The sequence below is a fragment of the Ascaphus truei genome, chromosome 5 (assembly GCF_040206685.1).
Source record: "Ascaphus truei isolate aAscTru1 chromosome 5, aAscTru1.hap1, whole genome shotgun sequence".
Taxonomy (NCBI): domain Eukaryota; kingdom Metazoa; phylum Chordata; class Amphibia; order Anura; family Ascaphidae; genus Ascaphus; species Ascaphus truei.
The window spans coordinates 138,269,317-138,282,276 of NC_134487.1; the positions used below are offsets into that span (position 1 = coordinate 138,269,317).

General features: G+C 40.5%; 1 protein-coding gene across 1 annotated transcript; it reads left to right on the forward strand.

Moving 5' to 3' along the window:
- The first annotated feature begins 1,312 nt into the window (after positions 1-1,312).
- Positions 1,313-12,633, forward strand: LOC142495441 (uncharacterized). Its single transcript, XM_075600947.1, has 2 exons — positions 1,313-1,591; positions 7,444-12,633. Exon 2 carries the CDS (start codon positions 7,626-7,628, stop codon positions 10,500-10,502), a length of 2,877 nt encoding a protein of 958 aa, XP_075457062.1. The 5' UTR covers positions 1,313-1,591; positions 7,444-7,625; the 3' UTR covers positions 10,503-12,633.
- Positions 12,634-12,960: the final 327 nt, after the last annotated feature.

The following is a 12,960-nucleotide window of genomic DNA, read 5'->3' on the forward strand; positions in this document are numbered from 1 at the left end:
AGGTCACAGCACCAAAACCACCTGAAGGTAACCAAGAAGGAGTGTACCCCCATCTCACTTAGGGAGGGGGGGGGGGGTATGATAAAAGGGTTACATATGCACAGACCAGAATTTAACACTAATTTTCCGATCACCATCCTCAACATTCAAATCTCCCGCTAACTCGGCAGAAGGAGAAAAATTACGACTTATAGGGGAGAGTTGGCATGTCTGCATTGCATGTCTGAGGTACCAATAAATTTAAGTTTATTTTATCGATAATTTACATTTTTATTCCTGTGAGTGGTTGTGTAGGCAGGGCCTAGTGCACTGCTTTGCCCGGGGGCCTATAAAGCTGTTAAAGCGGCCCTGCCTGAAATAACTAAGAAATTAGAACTCTGAACGGAACTAACTTCCAGGACAGTTCCAGAATATGCCACAGGGCCCCCAGGGTTGCCAAGACAACATATTTGTTACAATGTTGCAAAACCTTTACTTCTTACACTATTGCCCTAGCAACGACCTTAAGAAAAGAATGTAATCCATTAAATCCAAATAGAGTCCGAGCGTTAACAATCAACTACTGTAACCAACAGTAATGGACGTTTAGGTTTATTACAATATAATCACGCCCTAAATAACAAAATGTAGTAAACATAAATCCTTTTACTACTCCGTTAGTATCCCAGCCCATTTCAATCACATTTAATAATGACTCAGTAATTTCTTGTTGATTTCTAAAGAAAGTCCCCTCACAAAGATGTCTTTTGAAGTTCGTTTTGTGCATTTTGCAGTCAAAATTGTAGGTCTAAATTTGCAACGCTGTATATAATACAGTTTGCATTTTTTTTTAAATCTGAGTATCTTCAGTTTATAGAAATGACAAAATATGTCACAAAAAGGGTTTGGAGTTCCAATGTCAGGTTTATTCCATTGAACAACTAGAAAAACTCCACAGAGGAAAGATAAGCAGCTTCAACCTGTAGCCACAATATGTTTCAGGTTCAGAAATAGTAGTGCTTTACAGGACAGAAATCACAACAACATTGAGCTGTATAATACATTACATACATTCAATGTATACAATGGCACATTAGAAAACCGAACCCTGCCAAGGAGAGTTTGCAGTCTATGAGAGATTTCCAAGCAAACTTTCAGCCCTAGCACAGTGCACAAACAACGATAACAATGCACAAAGTCAGTGATGCCTGAGAATTCTGCTGCAGAGCTACGCCCTACCACCAGGTGCTAAACACCTGACTCCTCCTGTAAAGTGCTAATCTCTACTTGCATTCAATAACCCAGCTGCTTTAATAAAACGTACATTACATGATCAAGGTGAATGCCATGTATCTCATTCATTGAATACAGTCACTGTATCTGGCTTGAGTTATGATTCTCAGCCTCAGATCACTGACATAAATATTGGTTGCTGCTAAGATATATATTATATGGAAATGAAGTACTCATACAGACTCAGCAGGAAATTGCAGCACATATAATATGCAACCTCACTCTCTTCAGCGCAGTTCTTAGTTGGAATTGTAAGATAGTAGATTACTTGTCACAGGATGCCTGAAAGCATGGGAAGGGCATAACTCTCGAACAACTGGTAAGTCCCTTTCTAATATTAACTCTTTATGGCTGACAAACTCAAGTGAAAGAGGGTAATTTCTGTTCGGTCACTGAATGCAGACATTGTCTAAGCCTGTATTTGAGATACTTCTTTGAGAACAGCTAGTTTAACTACCTGCCACATCCTTTGTACAACACTACACAACATTATACAGCCAGGGCTATAAAGGAGGAGTGTGGGTCACATGAAATAAATGGGTTCTAAAGGTGCCTTTTGGCTTACCACCGCTTAGTGTATATATATATATATATATAATATAGTCAAAGTCATTGGATCAAATCTTCTCCATAAAATAAAAAACAACATCTTACACACCATCTTATGGGATGGGAAACAAATTGATTAACCCCTCACACAGACAATACCGCTGTGTGTAAATGCAAAATGATCATACTTCAAAACATCAATACATATTTCAGGCTGTTCACGATCATTTACTTTTATTATCAATGAACAAATGGAAGGAATGGGAACGAATGTTGGACCCTATTAGGTTTTACAAGGTGCTTTACACTTACTGCAGATATAAGGGGACTGGAGTGGGATATAGAAGCACCAGCAGTTTATAAGACCCCCATGAAAATGAGCATATCACTATATAAATGTATGCTGAGTATATGAGGCCAAGTGACTGTAGAGCATAGTCATAAGATATGCTCTGTATGTAGCAAATATGTATATATTATTACTGGATTTACAACTTGGCATTGGGATAAGACCGTGTTGCCATTTCTTGTTAACATCTTCAGTGCTGGATGAAGTGCATCACACCCTTCCCAACAAGTCGCAATCTTGTAATTGACTGTGTAGTGATGCAGATGATGTGAATGGAAGAGAAGAGCCCTATTCTTCAGTTTAAATGGATTTATATAGAATCTAGCCTAGAAAATGGGCATCAAGCTGACGATGATCACAGGGACGTCATAAGGGCCATCAGCTCTGACAGACACTTAAGGGGTTAAACACCAATATGATTTCCTTCTCCAAAAGTTTTGATTTAACTTTAGCACCATTACTCAAATCACAGCCGTCCCCAGGGATTAATCTGTTTAACAGGCTTCATTTTTATGATAGAGAATAGATTGGAGTCTAAAATGTCTATGGTACATGATACAATTGCACATTTTGTTGTGTTTTTGTATTCTTTCATAGTATAGATTTATTCTCAGTAGGGTAATTCACTGATTGCACCACTTGCAAAAGGCAAAACTGCTGGAATGAAACTGGGGATCTTTTTCACTTTAATTTTGCACAAACAAAATTATTTAATCTCTCTAAGAAGGACTCTTTTTTTACTTTAACTGGTTGCACCAAATCAATTCTTCACATGACTTTTAGAAGGTGTGACTGTCCTTTTGATTATACCTGTGGGTTACAGTGCAAAATCCATGTGCCAGCTTGGTAAGTGTTTGTTTCTTGTGGCTACTTTGAGTTGCAGTTTCCTTTAGGGAGAAAGAGCTTTGGTGGGTTCAAAGTGATGCAACATGTTCATTTTCCAAAGGAACAAACCTACAGCGCATAAGAAACATAAAGAAAAAAGAACATAATGTATTCTGTAAAATGTAAGTGAGAGTCCTGCCGTAGTGATCCACACTTATAGAATTGATGTCAAAATCAGGCAGGAGAAAAGAATCCTTGATCCACTCTTGTAGTGTCTGGGAAGGAAACGAATGTGGTAACTGCTGAGCTCAGCTGGGCTCACCTCTCTTCCCTAGGTATCAGCTCAGGCATGAACATATGAGGGAATAGGCTTGAGGCATGACGAAGCTTGGCAAAAGTATTAGGGTGGAAAACTGTGCCCTACTGAGCATTGGGACCCAAAACTTAATTCAGTCTGACACATGACACAGAAGTGCACATGGAGACCGGCTGCCGGGTGTGAGAGGTGCAGGACGCTCCTTGGACCGCAGCCAGATGGAGCCTGGACAGATCTCTGGTGGCAGCAAACATATTTTGGATTGTTCCCATTACCTAAACCATACCAACATATTGTGAGTGTGGTGTATATTTTAATGTTTTAAATGTTTATTAAAATTTGTTATACAATGATACATTTTCCTGTTCCCTCATATGTTCATGCCTGAGCTGATACCTAGGGAAGAGAGGTGAGCCCAGCTGAGCCCAGCAGTTACCACATTAGTTTCCCTCCCAGACACCACAACAGTGGATCAAGGATTCTTTTCTCCTGCCTGATTTTGACATCAATTTTATAAGTGTGGCTCACTACAGCAGGACTCTCACTTACAATTTACAGAATACACTATGTTCTTTTTTTAATGTTTCCTTTAATGCGCTGTAGGTTTGTTCCTTCAAAGTCTACCTGTTTTTCTCTCTGGATGACAGTTCCAAACCAAGCTGCTGGGAAAGTATAGCTATTTAGTCCTGCTAAGTGTTTTTGATTGTTGCGCAGTTCTTTTTTCTGCCACATTGATTTTCCGAGAGTAAATCCTTCAACATTTAAAACAGACAGATGAAAAGATAACTAAACTAATTCCTGGAGAAATGATAAAATGAGACCAATAACTTTGAAATAGTTTGTATCTCTGCTCCCAATCCATGCCCACATGGGCATATCTATGTATTATTGCACCCTGAATTGGCTATGTGGGCTCCTTTTTATCCTGCATTAGTCCACCATATCACTTAATCACAGTGGTGAAAATAGTATGATCCTATTCTGGCAATTAACCTCTCCAATGTACAATGAAACAATATATTAAGATGCATGACACAAAACCAATGTATGAAAAAAAACATATGTATCTGCGTGATTATTTGATCTACTATAGTCCACCATTAATTAATAGTGGGGACATGTCTGTTGTATTTAGAAAAATTATTAATTTCTAAGCATCCCTCCCAAGTGGTGACTCATATGCAGTCAGATAGCAGAATGAAGCAAGAGGAAGTCTGTGCTTATCTGAGAGAATCCACCTATTGCATCAACAGTGGCTTTGTATAGTGTGTTAATAGTTAGATTGTGGAGAATTATACATATTGCTTGCTGAAGACTGAGTGGACATTTTTCAGAGAAATACATAAGGGATGCAGAAGTATTAAATAATTTAGTATGGTTTCCATTAAAAAGAAGTATAATATTTACTGTTGTGACAGGACGGCCTCGCGCCAGGGTCAGTAAGACTCTGAGACAGTAGTTTAAGCTGTAACTGCAGTGATTTATTCTGTACAACAACTAACAATAGGCACACTGTCCCTTTAAGAAAACCAAACCATAAAATAAAATCCTACTCCTCTTTGGGAGACTAACTCTTTTCTACCTAGCTGGCCAGCTATGTTAGTTACCAGCCCAAAACATATAATACAATTCCAAAATTATTAGAAAGAAATATCAAAGTCCTTATCTGTTGTTGTGGGAACTCAGTCCCAGGAGAGTCCCGGAAATCCCTCTGGACAGGACAGCTCAGCTCCCTCAGCAGTCTATGGAACGTTGGTTCCTTAAAGTCAAATCCCACGTCCAGCAGGCTTGTTCAGTTTCATGGAGTCTTGTCCTGGGTGTGCATCCCAGGCAGTCCCAGCAGTCCTACGTCCTGTAGGCCCTGGGAACTGTACCAACAAGCTACCTTCCTATTAGGGAAAAGTCTATCCCTCTCTCTCTATCTGGGGAAAAACATTCTCCCCTTGTGGCAGCTTCCTTCCTGCCTTTAACTCCCTGTTCATTCAGGTCTGCTTAATTAGCTCAACCTGCATCTAGCCTCTCCAGGGGAAGTTAACTGCCTGCATGCTGGAACATACACACTGCAAGCTCTTTCCAACCTGCACAAACAGTGACTCTGTCACACTGGTTTCAGTCCTACCTATCAGGTACATCCCAACATGTGTCCATCTCGGGCTCTAACTCCAACCCCTTGGATATCACCTGTGGTGTCCCGCAAGGCTCTGTTCTGGGGCCCCTACTCTTCTCAGTGTTCATCAATGATCTTCCTACAGCTTGCAAGGGAGCTTCAATATACATGTATGCAGATGGCACAATCTTATATGCACACCGCCCTAGCTTCTCTGACCTTGAAACATACTTCAATCTAACTTTTTGAAACTTAAAAATTGGATTTCCCCAAAAAACTGTTTTTAAACACTGACAAGACTGTAACAATGGTATTTGGGACCAAGGCTAAATTTTTAAAGCTTCCAATGACTGAGCTCCAGATCAGAACAAACACTAAAACCACCTAACTCCTTTTACTAGTTTCAAATACTTGGGCATATGGTTTGACTCCCATTTAACATTCGGGATGCACATTGATACCCTGACATCCAAAACCTATGCCAAACTAGGTGTACTTTACAGGAACAAATTCTCCCTAAGTCTGCTGGTCAGAAAGTGTATCGCACAGCAGATGCTAATGCCAATTATCGACTACGGGGACATAGTATACTGCTTGGCACCCCAAACCCACCTCAGTAAACTTGATACCATCTACAATTCAATATGCCGTTTTGTTCTCCATGCAACTACAACACACATCACTGTGAAATTCTTAAAGAACTAGATTGGTCATCAGTTGAGTCTAGGTGCAAAGTCCATCTTTCCTGTCTTGTCCTCAAATACTTTCTGGGTAAGCTACCTTTCCCAGAACAAGCCTATGTGAACATTGCCTATGTGAACAAGCTCCTCACCCCTACCACATGCAACACTTATCATCTGAGATCTGACTCCAAAAGACTGTACTTGGTCCCAAGGTTCAGCAAACTATCTGGCCGCTCCTCCTTCTCTTACTGTGCACCCCAAAACTGTAGCAAACTACAGGAGACTCTCACAGCCACCACCAGTCTAAGTTCTTTCAAAACTAAAGCTGTCTCACATTTTAATCTGGTCTGTAACTGCTACATACGTCTATAATATATATTATCTCTAACTGTGCATGCAATGTCTTGTATATAATGTATACCATGTTCACTTATATAACTGTATTTGTAAACATGTATTATTTGTCATCTTAACTCTATGCCCAGGACATACAGGAGGGCCCCGGGTATACGGCGGGTTCCGTTCCAGGGGCCCGCCGTATAGTGAAAATCGCCGGAAAGCGGATCGGCGATTTTCAATTCTGCGCATGCGCAAACCGGTATTTCCGCCGTTCTGCGCATGCGCAACCTATGGTCTGCGCTCGCAAACTACTATCTGCGCATGCGCGCCAAGCGCAACCACCCGTTCTGCGCATGCACGACTTACGAACCAAGATGGCGACCCCCTTCTCGGTGCCACCGTATCGGCGGATCACCGAAAAGCGGAGCGCTGAGAAGCGGGACCCTGCTGTACTTGAAAACGAGAGGTAACTCTCAATGTATTACTTCCTGGTAAAACATTTTATAAATAAATAAATAATATAACATTATCTATTGTTACAGTTTACAGCTCAAACTGCTGGGAAAATTATCCCAAACAGAAAAGTGTTACAAGGCTAGAGCATGCTATAGAAATTACAGGATGCTCAGTATATTAAAACTCACGAAAAATAGCATTAAGAGTTGAATTTTTTAATTTAAAAAAGGGATGTATTATCTAATACTACAGAACTCATTTATTTAATTAAAAATAAAACACACATATAGGGGTATGTTGCTTGGATTGCTCCTTTAAGTGACTTAATGGGGCTTTGTGGATCTGGGCCTAAGGGTGCTCTTTTGCAATTGTGAATGGATAACATTGTGTAAGTGTCACTAATCTACAAAATTAATGTAAATGGGGATTTTCAGACAAAACCTGTCCCAACTGCCACATTGGACTGTGTAGAATTACCCCCTAAGTTTGTATAAAAAGGAAACTTGAGAATGGTAATACAACCTTTGTGATTTTTTTCTTTGTACAGGGAGTGTACCCACGTCACATGATGCACCGCTGACTTATCGCACAAAGATACAACAGCACATAGAGTGGGACTTCACCCCTTCTGGGAAGCAAATCAACTTTCTGCCAGAAATCAAGCAGAACTCTGTGGCTGGTGTCCGTTTCCTACATAATAGTTCTGCTATTATTATTCTTGCTACAAGGATGGATCAGACGGTTTTGTGCACTAAGTTCGTGTTGTTTCCATTACTACCATGGCTTGTACTGCTTGCTTCAATTAACAGAGGGGACAGCTACTCACTACCAGACTGTGAAGTGCACAAAGTCAAAGACCAACAGGTGAAGGTCCTGTGCTTTCACATGGATTTATCACGCTTCCCTGCGCAGCTTCCAAAGAAAACAACCAACCTCGACATTTCTCATAATAACATTGAACTCCTACAGAAAGTTGACTTTCACAACATTACACTGCTGCAGATAATGAATGCTTCGGCAAATCAAATCCACCACATTGAGAAGGGAGCTTTCCAGAAATTGGGTGCACTGCAGCTACTGAACCTCAGCAGCAATAGACTAGATGCTCTGACCACTGGTATGTTTGAAGGTCTGCAAAACCTTAGCACCCTGTTATTGGCTGATAACTACATGGCGACAATAGAGCCGGGTGCCTTTTCTAATCTGCCAACCCTAAAGATTCTGGATCTGTCATCAAACAGACTTTACACATTGCAAGCTATGAGTTCTATCTTTCAGATAAGGAGTCTGGACGAGATATATATAAGAAACAACAGTTTACAATTTTTTTCAACTAGGGACATACTGAATGCCTCTGCCACGCTTCATGCAATAGATGCTTCTAGGAGTCCATTTTCCTCAATCAGTTTCATAACTAATGCCTTACAGAACCTTACTTCCCTAGACATATCGTTTTCTGGGCGACTACAACCTGTTTTATGGCACATTCAAGAACCGTGCTTCCTGAGAGGGTTAAAAAGATTAAACATGGAGGGGATACTCATGAAACCTACAGCTCTGTCCAGTGTGATCCAAAACCTGTCTTGTACCTCCCTTGAAGAAATTAACATAGGCTATTTAAACCTGACGGACTCTGACAGCCTTATTCATCAAATATGCTCCAGACACCCAAAGGTTCAAATTCTTTACCTGCAGGGCAACAATTATACAGGATTTAAGTTAGACACCTTCCAAAACTGTACTTTCTTAAAACTCTTAAATTTGTCTTACAACACGTTCCAACATGTGCCTGCACACACTTTCCAGCATCTCAGCTCTCTCCAGCAGCTGTCTCTGGCCAATAACTTATTAACTGTACTACCACACAACTTATCTCATTTGACCTCATTGAAAAGTATCGACCTCGGCTTCAACCATCTCAGTGAAGTATTTTTAAATGACTCTATGTCCTATAGCAAACTTAAGCATCTCAGTTTGGTCGGAAACGAGATATCAAAGTTCAGTTCCTCATCACAAAGTGTTTGGAATTTGCAAGATTTGCGACTGGGGGATAACTTTCTCTTGGACATTGTTGGCTCCTTTTCAGCCAGTCTCAAAATGCTGCAGAATCTTGAGCTAAGGAAAAATAAGTTGAGTTTAATCACCTCAAACACTTTCAAAAATCTGGTGTCCTTGAAATGCCTGAATCTGGTTGACAATCAGATAAGTGCCATACATCCTGGAGCCTTTAATGGTCTTGAAAACTTGCAAACATTGTTACTTGGTAGCAATAAGATAACAAGTCAAGTTTTCCAGAAAAATACTTTCCAAGGACTAGGATCACTTCTTGAGCTTCAGCTTTTTAGCAACTACATTGCCTATGATTCCTCCGAAGAGATAGATAATCCACCTTTTCACCTCCTGACATCCTTAAAAATTCTTACCTTAAACAGCCAGGGCTCCAAAGGCATGCAGAATTTACCAGTTAATGTATTTATAGGCTTGGTGTCTTTGGAAAAAGTCCATACAGGTAATTTGGCAATTTCCAGCCTCGACCCAAGAACCTTTTCATACACTCCCCAGCTAAAAGAATTGGATCTGAGCAACAATCCACTCCAGAGATTGGATCCACAATTGTTACAACCTCTATATAACCTAACTGAACTGCACATCAACCAAATGCATCTGGAGTCACTTGATTTTCTCATTGAATCAAAGAACTTCAATCTGTTTCTCTTGCGAGCTGCAGGCAACCAGCTCAACATGTTTACTTGTGAACAGCTTAAGAACCTACCTTCCCTTGGTTTTTTGGATCTGCGCAGCAACCCACTGACCTGCAGTTGTGACAACCAGTGGTTTATAGACTGGGCGCTGCAAGATATAAATACCCAGGTTCTGCATTTCTACCAGTACACATGTGCTTATCCACCTTCTTCTAAAGGGAAGAAACTTTTCACTTTCAACATTAAATCCTGTGGGCTGGACTCCTGTGCTTTTATCTTATTCCTATCCACAACTCTGTTTATAAGTAACCTGATGATTTCTCTAACTGTATGGCATTTTTGGAGATGGCAAGTGGTCTATGCTTACTACATTTTGCTTGCTTTTTTGTATGACAGAAAGCACCAGGAGAGGAAACATAAGTATCAGTATGATGCTTTCATCTCCTACAACTGTCACGATGAGGAGTGGGTCTTCAGCCAGCTTGTATCCAACCTGGAGGAAAATTATGGCCGGAAGCTCTGTCTTCATCACCGAGACTTCGAACCAGGAAAAGCCATACTGGATAACATTGTTGATAGCATCTACAGTAGCCGGAAAACAATCTGTATCATCAGCACTCACTACTTGGAGAGTGAGTGGTGTTCAAAGGAAATCCAGGTGGCTAGCTACCGCCTCTTTGATGAGAATGCAGATGTCCTAATTTTGGTGTTTCTGGAGGATATCCCCAATCACAGGCTGTCCCCTTATCATAAGATGAGGAAAATTATAAAAAAGAAGACATATCTCATCTGGCCAAGGGAGAAAAACGCTGCCCCTGTCTTCTGGCACAAGGTAAATCAGGCCTTGCAGACTGGTGAAGACGAAGAGAATGAAAATGGCCTGTTGCCTGGTGTATGTCTATAAAATATAGGCAAAAGTAAGTGTTGAAGGTAAATGCTGCAGCCGTAACCTTGAAATAAAACATGACACTTTAGCATTACCAGTACTCACTTACTTTTATAGATTCCTATATAATAGACGTATGCTAACTCTACTCCAATGGAAAATGTGTCTTATGTACATACAATGTGTACGATAATGAATCATCTGGAAGATATCATAGCTATATAATTCAGCCTAAATGCCACACTCCGCTAATGAAAGCTCAAAAAGGGCCTGCCAGCAAATAATATTTGCGGAATATATAAACCCTCATGGAGCTACAGGTTGATGTGACTCATGTAACATGCAACATACAGTCTGACCAATAAGTGCCTGTGGTACAACATAGGATTGGTAATCGAACCAACATGATGTTGGGTTAAGAGGCGTGATGGATTTACTTTCTGGATACGATTGCCCCAACTGACTTAAAGGGACTTTGCAGCAAGGCAGCATTCTGCCCAATTAACTTTGTTAATTACATAGGTATGAAACTTGAGATCACTGATCTTTTTTGACCTTCCAGCTGGATGCACTCTATGACTCCCAGGTACATGTTCTCAATTTAAATTCTGGTTGATATAGACATATTGGATCAAGTTAAGATACTATTCTGATTTATTTCTTCAAACAGGTATGTTTCTGAGCTGAATTTTTTCCACCAATTGCTACAGAATTTAAAATGTATTAATTGTGTCTGGCAGAGTTAATTTTGGAGGTGAAGATTTGAGGAAGATCGAGACTGCACAACAACAACTTTGCAACTGTGAAAAATTAACTTTCCAAAAGCTGTGATTCGTTGTACACTTTCTATCCCCCGGGGAAGTCTCTCCTCATGCTTCTCATTATTCCCTCCCTATTGCTTTTAACGGTTTACTCACTCCTTTTGTGAACGTCTCTGTTCTCTCCAACTTCCCCACTCCCCACTGCACCATTATTTATACAAGTCTCTCCCAACAACTTCTTTACCCCTCAATAAAAAAACACCCACACAAATCTTCTATTCACATCCTCTATCTACTCCTTCCTGCTGCTGGGGATCTCCCCTAAGCCTGAAGCCAGACATACATACCTGATTTCACCCATGCCACCCTGTCACCTCTTCCCCTGTAAAGTGTGTTAACCCTCTCATTTTAATACTGACTAACCTTAAACTTGCCCCACAAATCAGGCATCCTAATAGCCTGCACTCATGGCTATTCTCCCACACTCAGTCACTCCTACCACCCATTGTGCAAAGCACTGTCATCTACAGCACTTATTCCCTCACCTGCTGTCTCTGTAAATTCCCCATCAAACCTCTTAGATTGAAAGCTCTTCGGGGCAGGGATTTCCTTTCCTATTGTCTGATTTTGCTGTACTTATTGTATTATTATTCCCTGTACTGTATTCTTTGTGAAGTGCTGAGTACACTTTTGGCGCTATATGAATAAAGACATACAATACATTGTGATCATGGGATGACAGGCAGTCTGTATGTGGATTGGACAGGAGATTTAATATTAAACATTTTTTTCACTTTTATATCTTCCAAATGTTACCACCTGTTCTGACTATAGACTGGCTCTAGGGTCTGAGATTTTCTATGTATATGGCATATTTACCAGCAGTCTTTACCAGTTGAATATGGTGAATATAGACTGCTCCTTGGCGTTTCCCATTTGACATGGTACGTTTTTACTTAAGATACATGGAACACTGAAGACAATATTTACTTTGGTGCCCATCTGGCATCTGAAGACACATTCTGGCCCACATAGTTGAATAAGCTGTCTTCCGGGGGCCAGAAGTACAATAGTAGCACTGCTTAGCAACTATGGCCTATATCCTTGATGCAACTATAACCCTTTCATCATAATAATATCTTATGTTTAACTTCTTTTTATTCATGATGTAACCCCTGCTCACTGGTGGTTATTTTATGCGATTTGTTTGTTTTTGTTACTATCTTGGCAATGGTTCCTCACTTTGAGGTCTGATGCGTTGATCCACAAGAAAACAATTTTCTCCTTTGAAAAGTATCATATGAGTGCCTACATTTGCACTATTTGCTACATATTAGTTGTGTTTTGTCATTTTATATAATCATTCCATGTATTTCAGTTTTGGAAATGCTGTCATTAAATAACAATGTATACTAGTGAATTACTTGTGTGCCGTTTCATTTGTTATTTGATTATTATTGATTATTTTCTTACTGCTCCACCCCCTTTCCTCCTCCCAGCCTTGAAGCAACACCAAGGATACAGATATTACATGAGGTTGTGTTACGCCGGTGCTGCCCACAGACCAGACCCGTCCCCTGAGCTGAAGGGGGAAGTGGTAATACACGCCCCCGCAGCAAAGGGAGCGTGTCCGGAGTGTGGTATAAAGTGTTGCCAGGCCAGGTGTAGTAATGTAGACAATACTTGCCGGTACCGGTTGAAGAGATAGAATGAAG